The sequence below is a fragment of the Alexandromys fortis genome, unplaced genomic scaffold, assembly GCF_014885135.2.
Source record: "Alexandromys fortis isolate MF-2015 unplaced genomic scaffold, M_Fortis_MF-2015_v1.1 scaffold_226, whole genome shotgun sequence".
Lineage (NCBI taxonomy): Eukaryota > Metazoa > Chordata > Mammalia > Rodentia > Cricetidae > Alexandromys > Alexandromys fortis.
Genome location: NW_026068117.1, coordinates 1,802,291 through 1,820,427, shown reverse-complemented (window position 1 = coordinate 1,820,427; position 18,137 = coordinate 1,802,291). Strand labels below are relative to the sequence as shown.

Below are 18,137 nucleotides of genomic sequence, written 5' to 3'. Positions count from 1 at the left end.
TTGAAATCTTGGTGTTTTCAGAGTTGGAGGTTATTGGGGCCAAAACAGTAATCACACCCCATGCTGGTTTATTGCTCTCAAATGGGAGTAACAGAAAGCACTTGGTCTTCTCACTTTTCAATGCTTTTCATCGTTCTCTGTTTTTGAATACATAAAGCAGTTGAGGACCATGGTGGAAAGTTTGCCTGGTTTCTAAATTTGCAAATAGTTTATTGAACTTAAAAAACCCATGATGTAATGAGCAGGCTTGGAGGACAAGAAATAGCAAAATTTATCATTATTCCTCCCCCAGAGGAATCATTTTGCATTAGATTCTAGAATTAAATTTTCAAATTCATTCAAGTCGGGTAATTTAAGGTTCACTTTTTTTTCTTTTCTTTTCTTTTTTTTCTTTTTTTTTTTTTTTTTTTTGAGACAGAATCTCATTCTGTTGCCCAGGGGCACATCAAACTTATTATATAGTTCAGTCTGCCCTCAGTTTTATGCAGCCTCCCAAATTCTGGGATTATAGTCATGAACCACCATACCAGGCTTTCTTTCAGATTTTGGTAAATGCCTGTTACATTTCAGTTCGCGTGAAGGAGGCAACTGCGGGACGTCAGTGCTTTGGACTGCAGTCACATATAGGGAAGTTTGATTTGTCTTTTGCACTAATGGGAACAAAAGGCAACTTAACACTTAAATCAGAAGGAAGTCCTTGGGAAGAGCAGCCTCTTCAATGCACTTTCAGGCTTGACAAATGAGGCACAGTACCTTGAAACTCTGAGAATCTGAAAAATGGTCTCATATATATTATTGTGAGTATTTAATATGTTCTTTCGGGATTTCTGCCCCGAAGCTGAGGGACAATTAGTTTACAAATGATAAAACTGAAGAACAATGAGGCAGAGACTTGCTCTAGGTAACAAGCAACTGAGGAGTGAAAATTAAAAGACTCTCAAGAAACTCATTTTTTTCCCATCATCGTTTGTAATTTCTTTTCAGTCAATCTTCATAACAGAGTTCAGCTAATGATAATAATTCTTGGGTGGTTTAAAAATGATCATTGTGTGCCTTCCTGAATATACTGCTGGATTTTCTTTTAGAATTTATTTTCAATTCATTTTTATGACATTTAAATGTCCACTTTTAATTTAGAAAACTAAACCTTCATATATATTACTCTGCACTAAGCACATGCTATAAATAGGAGATGTGCCCTAAAAGCAGAGACAAATAGCTAACATATCTCTTACAGATTGCAAATGTATTTCTCAGCACTAAAAAAAAAAAAAAAATCTAACACAAGTTACCATGGTAATCTATTGGAAATCAACATACTTTTCCTGCCATGTGACCTGAGAGAGCAGTTAGCATTTTTTATGTGTCATGTCAAATTTCTCAGTTTACTGACCTGGTTGTCAAAGTTCGACATCCAGAACTGCTTATTAAAAGTTATACCTTTTGTCTCGTATTATGACCCAGTTGTGCCATTCCTAAACCACATGCAGGAACTCACAGCCATACAAATGCTCAGCCATCATCCTTTCTCCAGCACTATCACCCGGGATAGTAGTATACCTCCAACTGAAATTAGTGATTTAGCCACTAAGTCTAATTCATGTATGTGCTTTACCAGAAACTGTTAAAAATGTATGTATCCTTACATATTCTTTTAAAAAGTGGAATGGTTTTCATTCAACAGCATTAGATCAACTATCTTCTCTAAACAGCCTACAGTGAAGTAATATTTCCAGTGTAATATGAAGCTTCATCAATAAAAAGGTAGATTTAGTCTGCAAACAATGAGACTATGGGGGTGATTCGGAGGCATGAAGTGAGAGGATATTAGTGAGTATTGGTCATGGGCATACTATCTGATCTCTTATTTCTGAGTGCATATGTTATGTGGTTGTGGCATGTATGAACTAGATGATTTTGGTGGGCTTCCTTCAAATAATTTATTTTGCTTTTTAAAAATAATTAGTTTTTATTTGTGTATGTATATGTGTGTCTGTGCATATGAGTGCCGGTGCCCATGGAAGCAAAAAGTAGGTGTCCCATACCCTGGAGAAGGAGTTACAGGCAGTTGTGAGCTGAACTCTGGTCTTTTGAAGAGTTGCAAGTAGTTTTAACTGCTAAGTGATCTATTGGCCCCCTTTCAAGTGTTTGAAACTGATGTATTTATTTTCCAAAATGGTAAAATTACTTTTTTTATACTACAAAGGTCTGAGTATCCGTAAATTTCCTTTGCCTCATATGAGATCTCTTTGAATTTTATAGCTTTTCTGTGAGATGCTAGGTAGGTGTGTATGCAAATTAAGCTTTTGAACATATAGAACACTTTATCCTGTTGCTTGGACTATTACACCTTTTTTTCTTTTTCTCTGTATCAATGTACTCATGGCCAACAATATGTGGTGGTTAATTCTAATACTAAACTAATCCTTCTTTCTTTTCTTATACAGAGTTGTGATTGGGCTGGATTCAACATTCAAATCAGGAAATTAGCAGAATTTACTGATTATCATATACACGTCACTACTTAGTTTTTACTATTTGCACAGACTGAACACTATGGGTAACTTGTTTACATAGGTTACATTGTGTTATCTATATCTGTATATGTTGTTGAAAGATTTCTGAATATATTTCCCTGTTAATGTAATGAACGCATAGGAACTGTTGGCAACAGTGAAAGCCTTTTCACTTAAGAGGTTAATCATTTTTATACTAGAAGAGAGTGCTCTATCAGGCATCTCTTGAGTAGCAAATGCATTCTAAAAGGCAAAATGTCATTGAATATGTGATGTACGTAACCTCATTAAGGACAGGGTGTGAGGGCAAAGGCGTTGACTCTACAAAAGGAATGAGGCAATTACTTGGATTTAGTCCCACTGCCTGGTTGTTCTCTGGCTTCATTCCTTTCTCTTGGACACGGTGAGCTCGAGAGAACTAGTTGTGCTTTAACTATTAGGTGCTACAAAGTTTATTAGGAGGATCTATTGTGGAGCTAGGGCCTTGGTATGCCAATTGTGATCCACAGTCTGGTAGCAGAAATATTAGTAATGAACTTTTTGAATTTCAAATCTTGAGTACCATCTTAGATGAATACATCTGAATTGCTTTTCTAATACGTTCCCTCAGTGATTTTCAAGAATTATAAAGCTGAAGAAGTTCAAGAATAGGGACATCTAGCTGGCTTTCCAAATGGGGAAACAAATAGTCTGCCTGTGTCAGTTCCTGAATATAAACTGTTGTTCTGCTGACTTTCTGACTATCCCCTTTCCATTTGATATGATCTTGGAGGGGTTTCAAGTTGAAAATTTCAGTTTTCTTTTTTTTAGTTTGAATTTCTCCGCTATGAACAATTTAAGATGCTAACGCCATTTCCTGTAGGGGGGTTTCTCTATCCACATTGTAAAACAGAGGTTATTAATTTTTGTTCTCCAGGAATATATAATGTTGGGAGATATAGGTAGGGGCAAAAGATGATGCTAAATCTACAACGTACAAGACCATTCCCATTACCGTAGAAACTTATTCAGCGCAAAATATCAATAGTGACAAAATTGAGAAGCTGCAATGGGTGAAATTATTATTATTATTCAGAATACATTTAATCAACCTTTTTTTTTTGATAGGGACACATTCATTTCATCTATTAAGTAAGTTAGGTACTGTGAAACATATGATAGAGAAGTAAACCTACTTTACCAAGAATATAACATTTCAGTAGAAAACAAATGAAATGATAAATATGGCTGTATATAATGAAATATTTTTAGAGTTTCCACTCATATTCGTGATTGACAAGGATTGTGGAAAACAGAAGTTTATCAATATTTGTTTCCCATATTGGTTTTGCTTGGGCAAAATAAGCAGAGAAAAATAATCTAGGGTTATTCTTACTTAAATTGTATATTCTGTGTAATGAAATAATTATCTTAAAAATTAGTTTTCATGTCTGTAAGTTTGGTGATTTTCTTGAAATGTCCTTTATTAAGAGGAATGAATGTAAAAGATTATTAGCATCAAACAATTAGGATAATTTGTGATACTAATATTCACAATATTTTCTAGTGTTTTTTATTTGTTTTAACATTAGCAATTAAGGAAAATGTGGAATTAGAAATAGTTACCGAGTTTTCTCATATAGAAGAGAGTCATACAAGCAAAAAAAAAGTTATAAGATACAAGAAAAATTTGACTATGAAATGTCAAATCTTATTAAAGGAAAGAAGTTGTTAGACCTGATAGGTGTGATTTGGAATTTCTGTATGAACATGAGTTAAACTCTTAAGTACATTGGTGTTGTTTAAGGCAAGACTCATTAAAAGTGACCCTCCTATGGATATCAATTCAATCTTCCAGGGAGCTAGTACCATAGAGTACAGTAGGACATCATGATATTCCAGCAAGAGTTGACTGTTTAAAAAAAACTTTCTAGTTTCAATGATCATTGACATCAATTGGCTCTTCTTAAATCTAAGAGAGGTTTACAAGGATTCGTTGTCATATTGAATCTCTCAGAGAATAAATGTACTAGACAAATAAATGCAAGGACACAGACACACATTACAAAGATGACTCATTACAAGGAGGGATAAACAGTTCACTGAGTCTAAATTCACCCAGCTTTAAATTATTTGCACATTTAATTGCATTACTAAAGATATTTCCAGGACTAGAGAGTTTATTGAGCAAGTCTAATTCCTATTGATTACATTCTTTGGAGGGAGGCAGCATGTACAGAAGAAGTGAAATGAGTTTGAGGGGAAATAGAGAAAACCTAGATGTTTATCTTTGTTAAGTAGGCCTAAGTTTCTCAAATAGATACTTTTTCAGTTCTACTACCTCTTGATATATGACTTGCCACATTATTGTAATCAATACAGTAAACATAACCATTAAGACCAGGATTGTTAATGAAGACTCTTAGCAATTCTAAAGTCAAACAAACAAACAAAAAAACCCATAGTTTTGTGTTAAGAGTGTTTGGTAGCAGTGTAATTTAAAATGGAGATCATGACATTCCAATTTATATCGGTACACACTGCCTCTTCTTTATTTAATTTTGCAAGCAAACACAATGTTAGGCACATAGAGACATGTAACAGTCATCATTAAATGCATGAATAAATGAATGAAAATTTTAGGACAGTATATTCAGACTAAAGAAAATTCATATTAAGGTAAAATTCTGAATAAGTGGGAGGTAATTGGCAGAGCTAAAGATGATCATTTCAATGAAAGATAAATTTATTATGCATTAAATTTTTAATTGAACACACAATTGCTGCATCGTTCTTTACCTGCAGTAGGACACAGAACATGGAAGTCTTGTAGTAGCTTGTTAATATTTATTGGGCACTAAGTATGTGTCAGATGCTGTGATAAGCATTGGCACATATGAGTTCATTATACCTAATACCTATTTCCTATAACAACTATCATTTAACTAAACTTCTTCTGTTAATAGGTACTGTAATGAACCCTTCCCATTTGTTATCTTCTTTTATCTTTGCAAAACAATATTTTCTTTGCAAAAATATTTTCTCAAATCTACATATTGGAAGCCTACACTTGAGAACATCTTTCTCAGACTATATATAAAGCACGGCAAAGAAACCAAAATGGACTCGAGTCTTATTTAATCATCCATCTATGACGCTCCCTTCTTTCTACAATCATGGCTGTCCCTTTGTGGTTTGTCATTGTCCACCAGTCTAAATTCTAAAGAAAGCTGAACCTAAATGATGCAGATATTAACTGCTAAATGATCTTTAGATTTACAAAACCCAGAACAGCTGGGTGCCCTCAGACAAAATCAAGATGTGCTTCTTTATTCTACTTCTGTGCCTAAGCAAACAAAAAGCACACTAATTGCTGTGAGAATTAACTCTCAGGCCAGTTATAGTAATTTAAAAAAAAATACAGAACCTAGCCCAGGAGGTCAACATCAATTACCAGCTTCGGGAGTGGGAGTCACACAATCAGGGATGGGGAATTGTTTTGGGTAATAAACCCCTGTTGCGCCTGTTCTTTCCTTTCCTCTCCGTACAAGTTCATATCTTTCTTTACCCAAGTTCTCTACGAATGCCATTCATCTAGGGACAAATGACCATTTTCTTAGGTGCTAGCCAGTAAATAAACCTGGCTTTCTTCTACCACATTTCACCTGGGAGTACTGACCTTTGAACAATGCGTTTATGGACATGAGTCCACTAACACCTTCATGTACAAATGCTAATGTGTACAAATTTTATTTGTACTAGGTTTATGTGAAAAATAAAAATAACATTTTTATTTTACTGGAGTCCAGTGAAGTCCTTTCTATGGAAGATTCAGCTTATCTCTCAAGCAGGGGAAGGTCACACTCACCTCGTTTATGAAGGAGCACACTGGCATGCCGACGTCCATTTCCATTTTCAACATAACAGGAATAGTTCCCCAGGTCACCTTCTTCCACAGAGTCAACAATTAATGAGATAGAAACTTCCTGTTCTCCAAGATGTTCCTTAAGAATTCTAAAACATAAAGGAAAACGCAACAAAAAAACCCCACACAAACATACACATACACATACATGAAAAAGAAAGAAATGCAGATGAATCCGAATCTGATGAGAATATCCCTACAGAGTTGGTGCTGCAACTCTGGCTAGGAATTGATGCTAAGTTAATTAAATGATAGCGTGCCCTTTTCCTCTTCCCTTCTAATGAAGAAGTTTGTCTTTGGGGATGCTAATGAACTTGCAGTTAATTATCTCTCATAGGAGGACAGTCATACTGTCATGATAGAGAGGTGACGGAGACCTTAAGAAAAGTTTACAAGTCATTTTTCCTTTAAGAAGAAATATGATGTCAAAATGAGATAACAGGTTTCAAAATGTTAGACTGGAGGCCTAATTATATATCGGATTATTTTCAAAAAGAGTAAGAGAGAAAGAAAACATTTCCGAGTTATTTTGACACATTGGTTGACACCACCAGCCTGACTTACTTTTTCTAAGGATACAAACAAGTTGCATAGTTTTAAAGAAATATGAAACCATAAACTGAGAGATTAAAAGTTCTGATAAGTATTTAATGATGACTTTTAAAATCAATGGTAAATGCTTACTAATCTGATTGTTATATATTTTAGCAATCTCTCAAACAAATGCAAATTAAACAAGGTAGCCTTTTACATGCCCCCAGTATTCCTAGTTCTAAACTCCTGCCTGGATGAATGTGTATGTATACAAAATATATATATCATATTAGATAAATAACCTTCCAGAGCTTTTTGCCAAGGTCATGCAGTCGAAGTTTAGGTTTACAATACTACTTTAATTTTAATAATTCAAAAGCATTGGTAAATGATAAAACGTGAAATTTAAATATCAATAATGACAAAGAAATATTTTCATCCATATTGGAGAACTGACGATTTGGATCTTCCAGAACCCAATTGGAGCAATCCAGAGTTTGATATTGTGTATTTGTTGCCAGAGATAAGATCCCAATAGAAATTATCTTTTATGACAGTTTTATTCTTACTGAAAAACATTTTCTCTTACTTCTTTGTTAAAGTTTTAAGAGGCTTGACATTGAAAAAGGAGAAGCAGCACTTAAATTTACATACAGTCATGGAAAATATGGAATGTATAGAAAGCCTCTATATGGAAGAATATTTAGAAAATATCCATCATTTGTATTTGGATATAACCTAATTATCATTATGAAAATCCTTGATCATTTGCATTATGATTAGAACTAACTCTTCATGTTCAAATATAAATTTGCATCATCATTGAATACTTTGATACTTAAACATAAGTAAATAAATATGTAACTACATTGAAAAAAAGAAGTATAAATATTATGCCCTCAAAATAGATATCTAAAAATCTAAGGGTTTTTTCTATTATTATTCCCTCTTCATAAATATTTATACATTAAAGTTAAAGTAGAAAAGATAACAAAAATTTGCATATCCTCTATCACCTCATCAAACATTTTATATTCTATTTGGTAGCTTAAATATGTAAAAATATCCAAGGAAAATATAAAGTTTGCATTTGAGTCCATGTAGTGCCTAGCTAACCTTTCCTGTCAATATTTATTTTTAGAGACAGTTGTCTCACCCTAACCCAGGCTGGCTCTGAATGATCCTGTTTCCCAGGTTGGCCTTCAATTCACAGCAACACTTTTGTCTGAGATTGTAAAGCACTGTGATCACAGACATTAGCTACCACACCCGGTTCTTCTCGGTAACTTTTAAAAGATTTTTAAAAATAAAACAAAAGTCACAGTGATTTTCCTAAGGTTAGAATGGGCTTCTTCTACATTTTCCATTATTATAGCTTTAGTGAGCTACTAGCATAAGGTCTCTTTGGAAATCATTCTTATGTGGAGAAAGTGGGGGTATGTTTGTGAATATGTTCAAAACATACTGTATGACATCCCAATGAATTAATACAAATATTTAAAATGAAAAGAATTACTCTTAGTTTTTGTAAATGGCATTCACATTTTGGAATTCCATAGTCAGTCTCAACAATTCTTTGCTTCTTACACAAAAGTATCAGTATTTCTGTTATGATAACAGAAAGATAAAATGATTAAAAGTCTTTTCTATTTTAGCTCACCCTCTCCCCGCTTAGCAGAGCAAATGTTAACTCAACTGCACATGTTCAAAAGATGAAAAATAGTTTACCTAATGTCACTTTCCCAAACTCTATTTTCATCCAGATCTTCAATAAACTTCTCTCCTTTCATCCAGTAAATCAGAGGACTGACGTCTCCACTGTACCCAAAGAAAGCTCTGCAGGTGAGGTTGGCAGAGTCACCTGTGGAGAAAAGTGATGGAGAAACAACCTCAATCCATTTGCACTCACTTCTTGAAAACAAATTGACTGGTAAGAATTGGACCATCCCGTTGATCTGAAAGAGCTAAGAAAATAGTTGTTCAAGCATTTTCCTTTTTTTGTCAAGTTTATCAAATGTATCATCACGTTTTGGCAGTATGTACTATTTTATGGAATGAGAGTTACTTATGAGGTTTAAAAGAGGATCAGTTATCTTATAGGATGTTCTTTCATTGAGGCACTATGATATTTTCTTATGATTAGATTGATAGATTGGGAGTTTATGAATTATTGGGAAGAATCACAGAAGGAATATATCCCTCTCCAGGCATTCCATCAAAGCGTACATGGAGAAACAAAGCAGAATATTTGCCTGGGGGAAAAAGCAACTATAGAGTCAAGAAAGTGCTGCTAAGAGATGTTGGATCCCTAAGAAATACATTTTCTTGGCAAAGAAACAATATTAGGTAGAAAATTGCCTTAAAATGAATAAATTCATGACAATAAATATTTGGAATTTTCATCAAAGTAAATCAAGAATATGTATGGTGGAGAAGAAGTTTTGTTCTGCTTTTTAAGTATTTTGCTTACTACACTTAGATCATTTTATATAATGGTAGATATAGGTTAATTGACTATTTTAATAATGTATATATAAATTCTTGACTAACATGTACCTATGAATCTAATGTCTCCAGAACACTCAGTTTATTCTTTGCCATTTACAACACTTTTATTTACTCAAGCTATAGCCAACATTACACAATTGAAATAGTCTAGATTTATCTAGTTATATGAACTTCCTGACTCCAAGTGGAACAGGAAAGTAGGTGAGGGATAGAAGTCCAGTAAGAGCCTATTCAAGTAACACGTAAAAGAACACTTCGTCATGATGCCAAATGATGAACTGAAATGTATGCCCCAGAGACATGTCTGCTGGCATCTAGAGTAAGCTAACTCTCTCAATTAGATGTTGCAATAGATTGTGATAGTAGTCTGTATGGTTCTGTGCTCTCTGAGCCCCAGGAAAGTAGCTCCTCATAACCTTATAACTAAGCTATGGCTTTGCAGGATAAGCAAAGAGGAAAGTGCAATATACTCAGCTGTCCTCTTTTAAAGAGCTGGGCATTTTGTGCACTTGGTTTTACATTTTCAATAACAAAAATATTTTTATTGGTTAAAATAAGTATTATTATTTGAATTTTGTCAGTTATACAAGAAAAAAATCCAAAAACTCCTGTTCTAATATTTTAAGATGTGGGTATTTTGTATTTGCTCATTTTTCAAGAATATTTTCTACTAGATTCCTAAAAGTTCTGATTCTATATGCAAGAGTCATTCACCATTGGTGAGCTAGATCAGGCCAAGTTCATAAAATAGCCACAAGCTTTTTAGAGTCTAAAATGAAGCTTCTGTCAAGCTAAGTGGCACACTCGTGCAGTATCAGGAATTGAGAAGTAGAGACAAGAGGATCACAAGTCTGTGGCCAGCCTAGATAATATTGGGCATTCTTGGCCAGCTTTGGCTATTACAGAGGAAGACCCTGTCTTTAAAACGTCTAAGAACTGACATTGTAGTTTAGCTTTAAATTGCTCAGACAGCATGTTTCAGGTCCTGGGTTTGATAGTCAGCAATTAAAAAGGAAAAAAGTTTATTACTATTTTTTGTACACAAACATTTTTAAATGTTTTAATATTGAATTCACTTTTAGGGAACACTTAGGTTACGAAAAGATAACTGAGCATCAACATTCTTGAATACTATCTAAGTATATATTTCTATAGAATGTATATTCATATTAATTTTAATTGAAGTATGGCTTTCCTCATGCTGGAATTACAGGCTTGTGCACTTTAACACCTGGATGTGCATTTAAGGTTTTAGTTACCAATTTTAAGCAGCTGGAATGCCTGTTACCATGTCAATGTATCCATAATTCACCAGCAAATCTTACACAGAATCAAGATATGTAACTTAAAAGGCACATATCAATAATGTACACAATCTGCTGTTTGAAAGATCAAGTTTAAATTTTAAGGAGAGATTCAATAACTGTAAGTAATAAATAAAAATCTCCAGAGATTGCCTGCTTTACAGTACAATTTTGTTAAATAAACATAGATTGCACCATGAGTATCTCAGTTTGGCATTCCTTAGAGCCAACTGAAACTCTCCGGGACCTGAAATAGTCTTTCCCATTACTTCCTCCACCCCCTAAACAAAGGAACTCTATAGATCCCCAACTATTACTTCCTTTCTCTTCAGGTTTTGTGCTGCTCCATTTAGGAAATGGTTACTTCAGCCCTGCAATGCTTTCTTTCTCATTGCGGATTGCCTTGTCTTTGACCTTTAACTCCAGCTGCAATATTGGTTTTAGCCACATTGCTACAAGTGAAAAACTGAGGAAACTTTGGAGGAAATAAAATGACTTCATCATAGGGGAAGATGAAGTATACGTGAAAGATGGATGTAAAGGCACACGTAGGGAGGTACAGAGTATTGTTAAGACCAGAACAGCACCAACTCTGTTCTTCTGTGTAAGCAGTGTTGAACAATTTAGACTTTCATTTAAGAAAAAAAAAAAAAAAAACAGGTAAGCTGGAGGAAGGTTTGGAATAGTGTCTGAAAAATAATCATATCTGTCATGTAAAATCTAGCTCTCTTTGCATTTTCAAACACAGGCTTGGATCAGAAAGGATCAAGAAGGACTAAGATTACAGTGTTCTGGCATTACTTACCAAGCAGTTAGTGAAAATATCAGATCATTTATACATAATTGTTTCCAAGGATAGTACATAGTACATAGAAGCAATGACTATAGAATGTTATGCCTATCACAAAAGTGTTGCCAGGGAACATCTCAAAGCCGAGCTTAATAAGAAGCCTGAGATGCTGGAAGGAAAGCTCAGTGATGATAAGAGCACTGAATGTTATTCCAGAGGACCAAGATTTGATTCCCAGCACCTATATTGTTGTTCACAACCATCTGTAACACCAGTTCTATGGCGCTTGTCTCTGTCTTCTTGTCTATGTGGGCACTGCACACACGTGGCACACAGATATGCATGCACACAACACACCCATACATACACACACTCTGTCTCTCACAAACAAATCTCAAAATTTAAAATAAATAAGTTTGACAAAAATAGATGATAGAAAATACAGTTTTATTTGCATAATTTAAATGTGTCACAGTGATGTTTGTATGAGAATGAGAGAGTAAGAAAGTGAGTGAGGGCGGAGAAAGAGAGGAGGGAGGAGAAGGATGAGGAGTGAAGAACAGAGGAAAGGAGAAAGAACAGAGAAAAAGAGGAAGAAGTTGATAAACTGATTTTGAAGTGCAACCAACTGTTTCTCAATATAGGTCATAGGGAAAGTCATTTTGATCTGTGCTGTGCTGTGTTGTAAAGAGAGTTTTCAGTTTTTTTTTTTTTTCTGAATTGTATCCACTTGTGTTGCTGAACAAAAGCCTCTAGTCCTCATCCTGTGCATAGCTCTGCTAGTAGGGAAGACCACTAGAGACCAGTGGAATCTCTCTACAGCAAGGACCAGTAAAGTCCTGCTCACACGGGAAATTTTACCCAAGGGCTAACATTCTTTAGAAAACTCCAGTGACTCTGGCACTTTTCACTTGGGGAAAGGTGACTAAGCAAATGAATGACACAGCTGTGATTTATATTCCAGTGTCTTGAAGACATCAGAAATGCAATAAAAAATGACAAATTAGAAATATGCTTCAGAGCTTTTAAATTTCCACTCGATCTTCATTCTTTTTTTCATTTTGGAGAAAGGGTTTTGATGTGTACCTCAGGCTAGCCTAGCACTCAGTATGTAACACAAACTGTCCTGCAACTCCTATTTCTCTTTTCTTAGCTTCCCAAGTGTTGGGACTCTAGGCATTATCACCATACTCAACTTCTTGTTTTTCTTTGGTAAGTAACATTTTATTACATCATAATTTTAAGGCTAACTGTCCATATATCTCAAAAGACCAAATCAATCTTATATAGTAGGCTACACATTCCAAATGTAGAGCCTCCTAATTCAGATGTTTGCTTCAAATAATATGTTGAGGTGAGTCCTCATGAGTTGACAAGAGCTTATTACTACATGGTCATAAAATCTCTAAGCAGGTTGATAATCACAATAATTAAAAGTCGAATATTAGAAACACAATTAGTTGACTAAATCAGAAGTAATTGATGCTGAATATTTGTATTTATTTTTCTACATTGTGCTATAATTAATGCTCTTGAGATTATTCATAACTATAGTATCTATAGGGTGGCTCAGTGGATTTAGAATGAAAGCATATGAAACTTAGAAAAGATGGATGAAAAATGCACTGAAATTAGAAAGTAGGGCTTGGGGGGGTACATTTGGTCAAAAGAATTTTTCTGTATTATGAAATTCTCAAACAATAACAAAAAAAAAGTAAGATAAACTGCATTCGGGAGGTAGTGGAAAGAAGATGAGAATTTCAATGTCATCTTCGTCTACATAGTAAGTTAGATGATAGCTTGTTCTTTGAAATACTGTCTCTTTGAAATCCTGTCTTGGGCAAAACAAACAAGCAAACAAACAACAAAACCCTAAAACCAAGCATAATGTGATTGAATATTTTATCTAAAAAACATATTTTTATTTTCTAAAGTATGAGTTTTTTAAATATCCAAATGAAACACATACATAAAAACCATTTACTATTAAGTTTTAGAAGTTCACCTTCTAAGAGAAAATTCTTTTGTATTACTATTTCATAATGAGACACTGTGTAGGGTTAGAATCATTCTAAACAACAACAACAAAAATTAAGTGCAAGAGATGGATCAATATCTTGTAGAATAAACTGAGTCCATGTAATAATTCCTAGACAACAAAATATCTACCATCTCAACACATTTGTATAGATTTTAGATGGAGAAAAAGTACCATTAAGAAAGGTAAGTAAGCCAGGTGGTAGTGGCACACACTTTTAATCCCAGTACTCAGGAGGCAGAGGCAGGTGGATCTCTGTGAGTTCGAGGCCAGCCTGGTCTACAGAGCAAGTTCCAGGACAATTAGGGTTGTTACACAGAAAAAGCCTGTTTGAAAAAAACAAAATAGATGGATAGATAGATCGATAGATAGATAGATAGATAGATAGATAGATAGATAAAACAAAAAAAGACATGTAAGTGAGTTGGTCATGGTGGCACATGCCTTTAATCCAAGCACCCAAGAGGCAGAAGCAGGCAGATCTCTATGAATCTAGTATGAAATTTTGCAAGGATATACCTTACTATATTATGAGCCAGTAGAAATAAACAATGGTTAAAGGCAATTTATTGTAAAAAAAGGAATTTTCTTTTCCCCTAAAGAAGTAAGTTTGGAAAAGCTTAAATTCATTATATATATATAAATATATTTATTAGATATATTTATATATGTTCATTATATAAATTCATTTTATAAATATGTGTAAATGTTTAGCCTTTATGTACATATGTACACCACGCATGTACCTGGTGATCACAGAACCTAAAAATGGTTGTCAGATCCCCTGGATGTGGCGTTATAGATGATTTTGAGCCACCATAAATGTGCTGGGAATTGAATGCAGGTCCTTTGAATAACCAGCAAGTGCTCTAAAACACTATCTCCGCACCCTAAGTTTTGAAAATTGAAGCTGTATTTCATGATCGCAAGAATGCTTGGAAATTGTATTAGATTTACCTCTACACAATAAGTTATCAAGTTAATAATAATCTGCAAACTTGGTTTCTAATAATATAATCAAGAAATGTCGTCTGGTAATTACATTTAGTTTCAAATTATACAATCAAATAAATGTGAAATTAATGAGTTAAGTATTATTATAAAACAACTATAGTATGTAGAAGGAAATACATTATTTCTTTTGTCATTTCTTAAATTGATTTTATTGAGCTATACATTTTTCTCTGCTCCCCTCCCTTCCTCTCCCCTTCCTTCTGACCCTCTCTCATGGTCTCCATTCTCCTAATTTACTAAGGAGATCTTGTATTTTTCTACTTCCCATGTAGATAAGATCCATGTACGTCTCACTTAGGGTCCTCATTGTTGTCCATGTTCTCTGGGATTGTGATTTGTAGGCTTGTTTTCTTTGATTTATGTTTAAAAACCACTTATGAGTGAGTACATACTATAACTGTCTTTCTGGGTCTGGGTTACCTCACTCAATATGATGTTTTCTAGCTCTATGCATTTGCGTACAAATTTCAAGGTGTCATTATTTTTTTCTGCTGTGTACTCCATTGTGTAAATGTACCACATTTTCCTTATCCATTCTTCAGTCCAGGGGAATTTAAGTTATTTCCAGGTTCTGGGTACTTAAAGCAGTGTGGGAAAATTGTTTCTTATAATTGGAGGATACAAAGTACAGCAATATCAAGCTTGACAGATTGAAAAGCATATCTATACAATTTTCACTGGAATCTAGAACCACAAAGATAACCACAAAACCAGAATGATTGTAAAGTTTTCTTTCCACTGTTATATAACATATATCTTGGTATACTTTTAGTTAAAAGGAAAACAATGAAAGGACAGCTTAGTTAGTGCCTCTGATGACTATTCCTTGCCTGGTGCATAGGCAATGATAGAATGTTTCCCATGTATGTCTATTCCCTTGGGTTCTATTTTCAGTACTAAAGAAAGAGGTTCATATACCAGTTTGGGGAAGAAGCTTCAGGTAAGGTTATTATTTTCATAATACAAAATGATATGATTTGGGGCTGGAGAGATGGCTCAGTGGTTAAGAGCATTGCCTGCTCTTCCAAAGGTCCTGAGTTCAATTCCCGGCAACCACATGGTGGCTCACAACCATCTGTAATGGAGTTTGGTGCCCTCTTCTGGCCTGCAGACATACACACAGACAGAATATTGTATCCATAATGAATAAATAAATAAATATTTAAAAAAAATGATATGATTTATTTTGAGAGAAATAAGGGCTTAAATTCTCTTTCTTTTTTATTTTTTAATTATTTATTTATTTACTTTTCTTAAGATGGTTTACTTAAAATTTGTTACAATATGTTGCTACCTATGATAGTTTAATGAGAATGACCCTTATAGGCTAAAATATTTGAACACTTGGTTCCTAGTTGGTGGAGTTGTTTAGGAGGAGGATTAGGAGATGTAGCCTGGTTGGAAGTGTTGTGTCACTGGAGATGAGCTTAGAGATTTCAAAAGTCCATACCAGGCCCAATCTCTCCTGATCACTGTCTCTGTTTCTCTCACCTTTTTCGCCCTGCTTCCTGCTTATGGATAAGATGTAAGCGCTCAGCTACTGCTCAAGTACCATCTCTGCCTGCTGCCACACTTTCTGCCATAATGGTCATGGACTTACCCTCTGAACCTGGAGGCAATCTGCCAATTAAATGCTTTCTTTTATCAGTTGCCTTGGACATGATGTTTCTTCCCAGCCATAGAAACTAAGACACTATCTGACAGAATTTTGATTTGACAAGGTGAGAATTCTAGAAAATTTGGGTCATTTTATTCAAGTGGCTAAAAACGTATCCGTTAACAGTAGAATGACTTAACTTTGTCTTAAAGCTTGTATAAATTAAGAAAGGGACTCAGAGACACCCCTATTATCCCCCATCTCCTGAAGCAAAGGAAAGGGAGAAGGAAGGGAAGAGAAACATTTAAGACCATAAGCAGGAACTAAGGATAGGGCAGCTGCCAAGAAGGACAGTGGTATAAAGAGTAGTAGCTGGTGTAGTGAAACAAGATGTACAAATGGAACGCTGATCTTTTTTTTTTTAAAGATTTATTTATTTATTATGTATACAACATTCTGCCTTGATGTATGCCCGCACACCAGAGGAGGGCGCCAGAGCTCAGTACAGATGGTTGTGAGCCACCATGTGGTTGCTGGGAATTGAACTCAGGACCTCTGGAAGAGCAGCCAGTGCTCTTAACCTCTGAGCCATCTCTCCAGCCCTGAGACGCTGATCTTAAACCAAGCCGTAGTGTTCCATCCTGTTTCCAAAAGAATGTAGGCAGAAACAGTTTCTAAGAGGACATGACTTGCCAGTGTATGGCATATCTTTCAGAGATATTGGATCCTGTTATTGAATTCAGTAACTGATAGATGTGCATATTCTCCCCCCACCCCGTCTGATAATGATTGAACTGATTTGTTTCTGCCACCTTTCCTCTGAAATCTAGGGAAAAATAATAATATCTCCATTTACAATTTAGCTCCCCAGCCCTTTGTTTCATAGACACCAGCTGTTCTGACTTTTCCTTTGACCCTATCAAGCATCATCTGTTTGACTTTCTCATATCATATGCATAGTTTTTTTTTTTCAAAAATTCACTCTTCTTACACTGCATGAAAGTCGTGATGGTACAATTTCTGAAAAACATGTGCTAACCAGAATGCTATGATTTTGCTTGCATATCATAAAAAATAAGCAACATTTATATGCACATAATATGTTTCTGACAGGGCTTTAGCAATACCATTTCTCATTATTATTGTTATTTATCTTAGCTTTTTCCAAATAAAAGAACCAGCATTAAAAAAATAATACATGTGTGTTGAAATAAGGAGTGGCGGGGCTGCATCCCCAACACCCTGGCCGCTTGGCTAGCTTATGCCCGAAGTAACAACACACAAACTGTATTCATTTAACTGATTGACCCATTTCTATCTAGCCTCTTCTAGGCTAACTCTCGCACCTGGACTAGCCCATTTCTAGTAATGTGTGTAAGCACCCCAAGGTGCGCTTACCGGGAAGATTCTAGCCTAAGTCCATCGTGGGTTGGAGCTGCCTGGGAGAGCAGAGCATGGTGTCTCTGCTCCAGAGAGCAGAGCTATTGGGTCTCTCCGGAAGCAGAGCAGAGTCTGACCTCACTTCCTCTTCCGCCCAGAATTCTGTTCTGTTTATTCCACCCACCTATGTTCTAAGCTATGAGGCCAAGCAGTTGGTTTATTATAATTAACCAATTACCTTCCTCCATCATTTCCCCTTTTTCTGTTTAAACAAGTAAAAATTACAATAAACTATATCATAACTAAGGAAAACTCTAACTATTCTTTAACTCTATCAAAGACTCCAGAAAGATATACTATTACCTAAGCAAACAAGAAATCCAAAGCTCTAGAAATGACAGAGACATCTCGCTGCCTGGACAGTCACCCAAAGTTCCTCTGTACCGTTGGGGCATCCATCTTCGGCCTACAGGCCCATAGTTTCCAGCAGACATTTCCACAAAGCAGGAAATTTCAAAGGCAGTCACTATCTGCTTGTCCTGAAGAATGTCT

The 18,137-nt window shown here is 35.1% G+C and overlaps 1 protein-coding gene across 1 annotated transcript in view; it reads right to left on the bottom strand.

Moving 5' to 3' along the window:
* Il1rapl1 (interleukin 1 receptor accessory protein like 1) overlaps window positions 1–18,137 on the bottom strand; it is a 625,637-nt gene that overhangs the window by 31,422 nt on the left and 576,078 nt on the right. The window contains exons 6-7 of the mRNA XM_050124922.1: window positions 8,683–8,815; window positions 6,364–6,509 (exon numbers count right to left, since the gene is read on the bottom strand). Of these exons, the coding sequence (XP_049980879.1) occupies window positions 6,364–6,509; window positions 8,683–8,815 (279 nt within the window). The remainder of the gene's footprint in view (window positions 1–6,363; window positions 6,510–8,682; window positions 8,816–18,137) is intronic.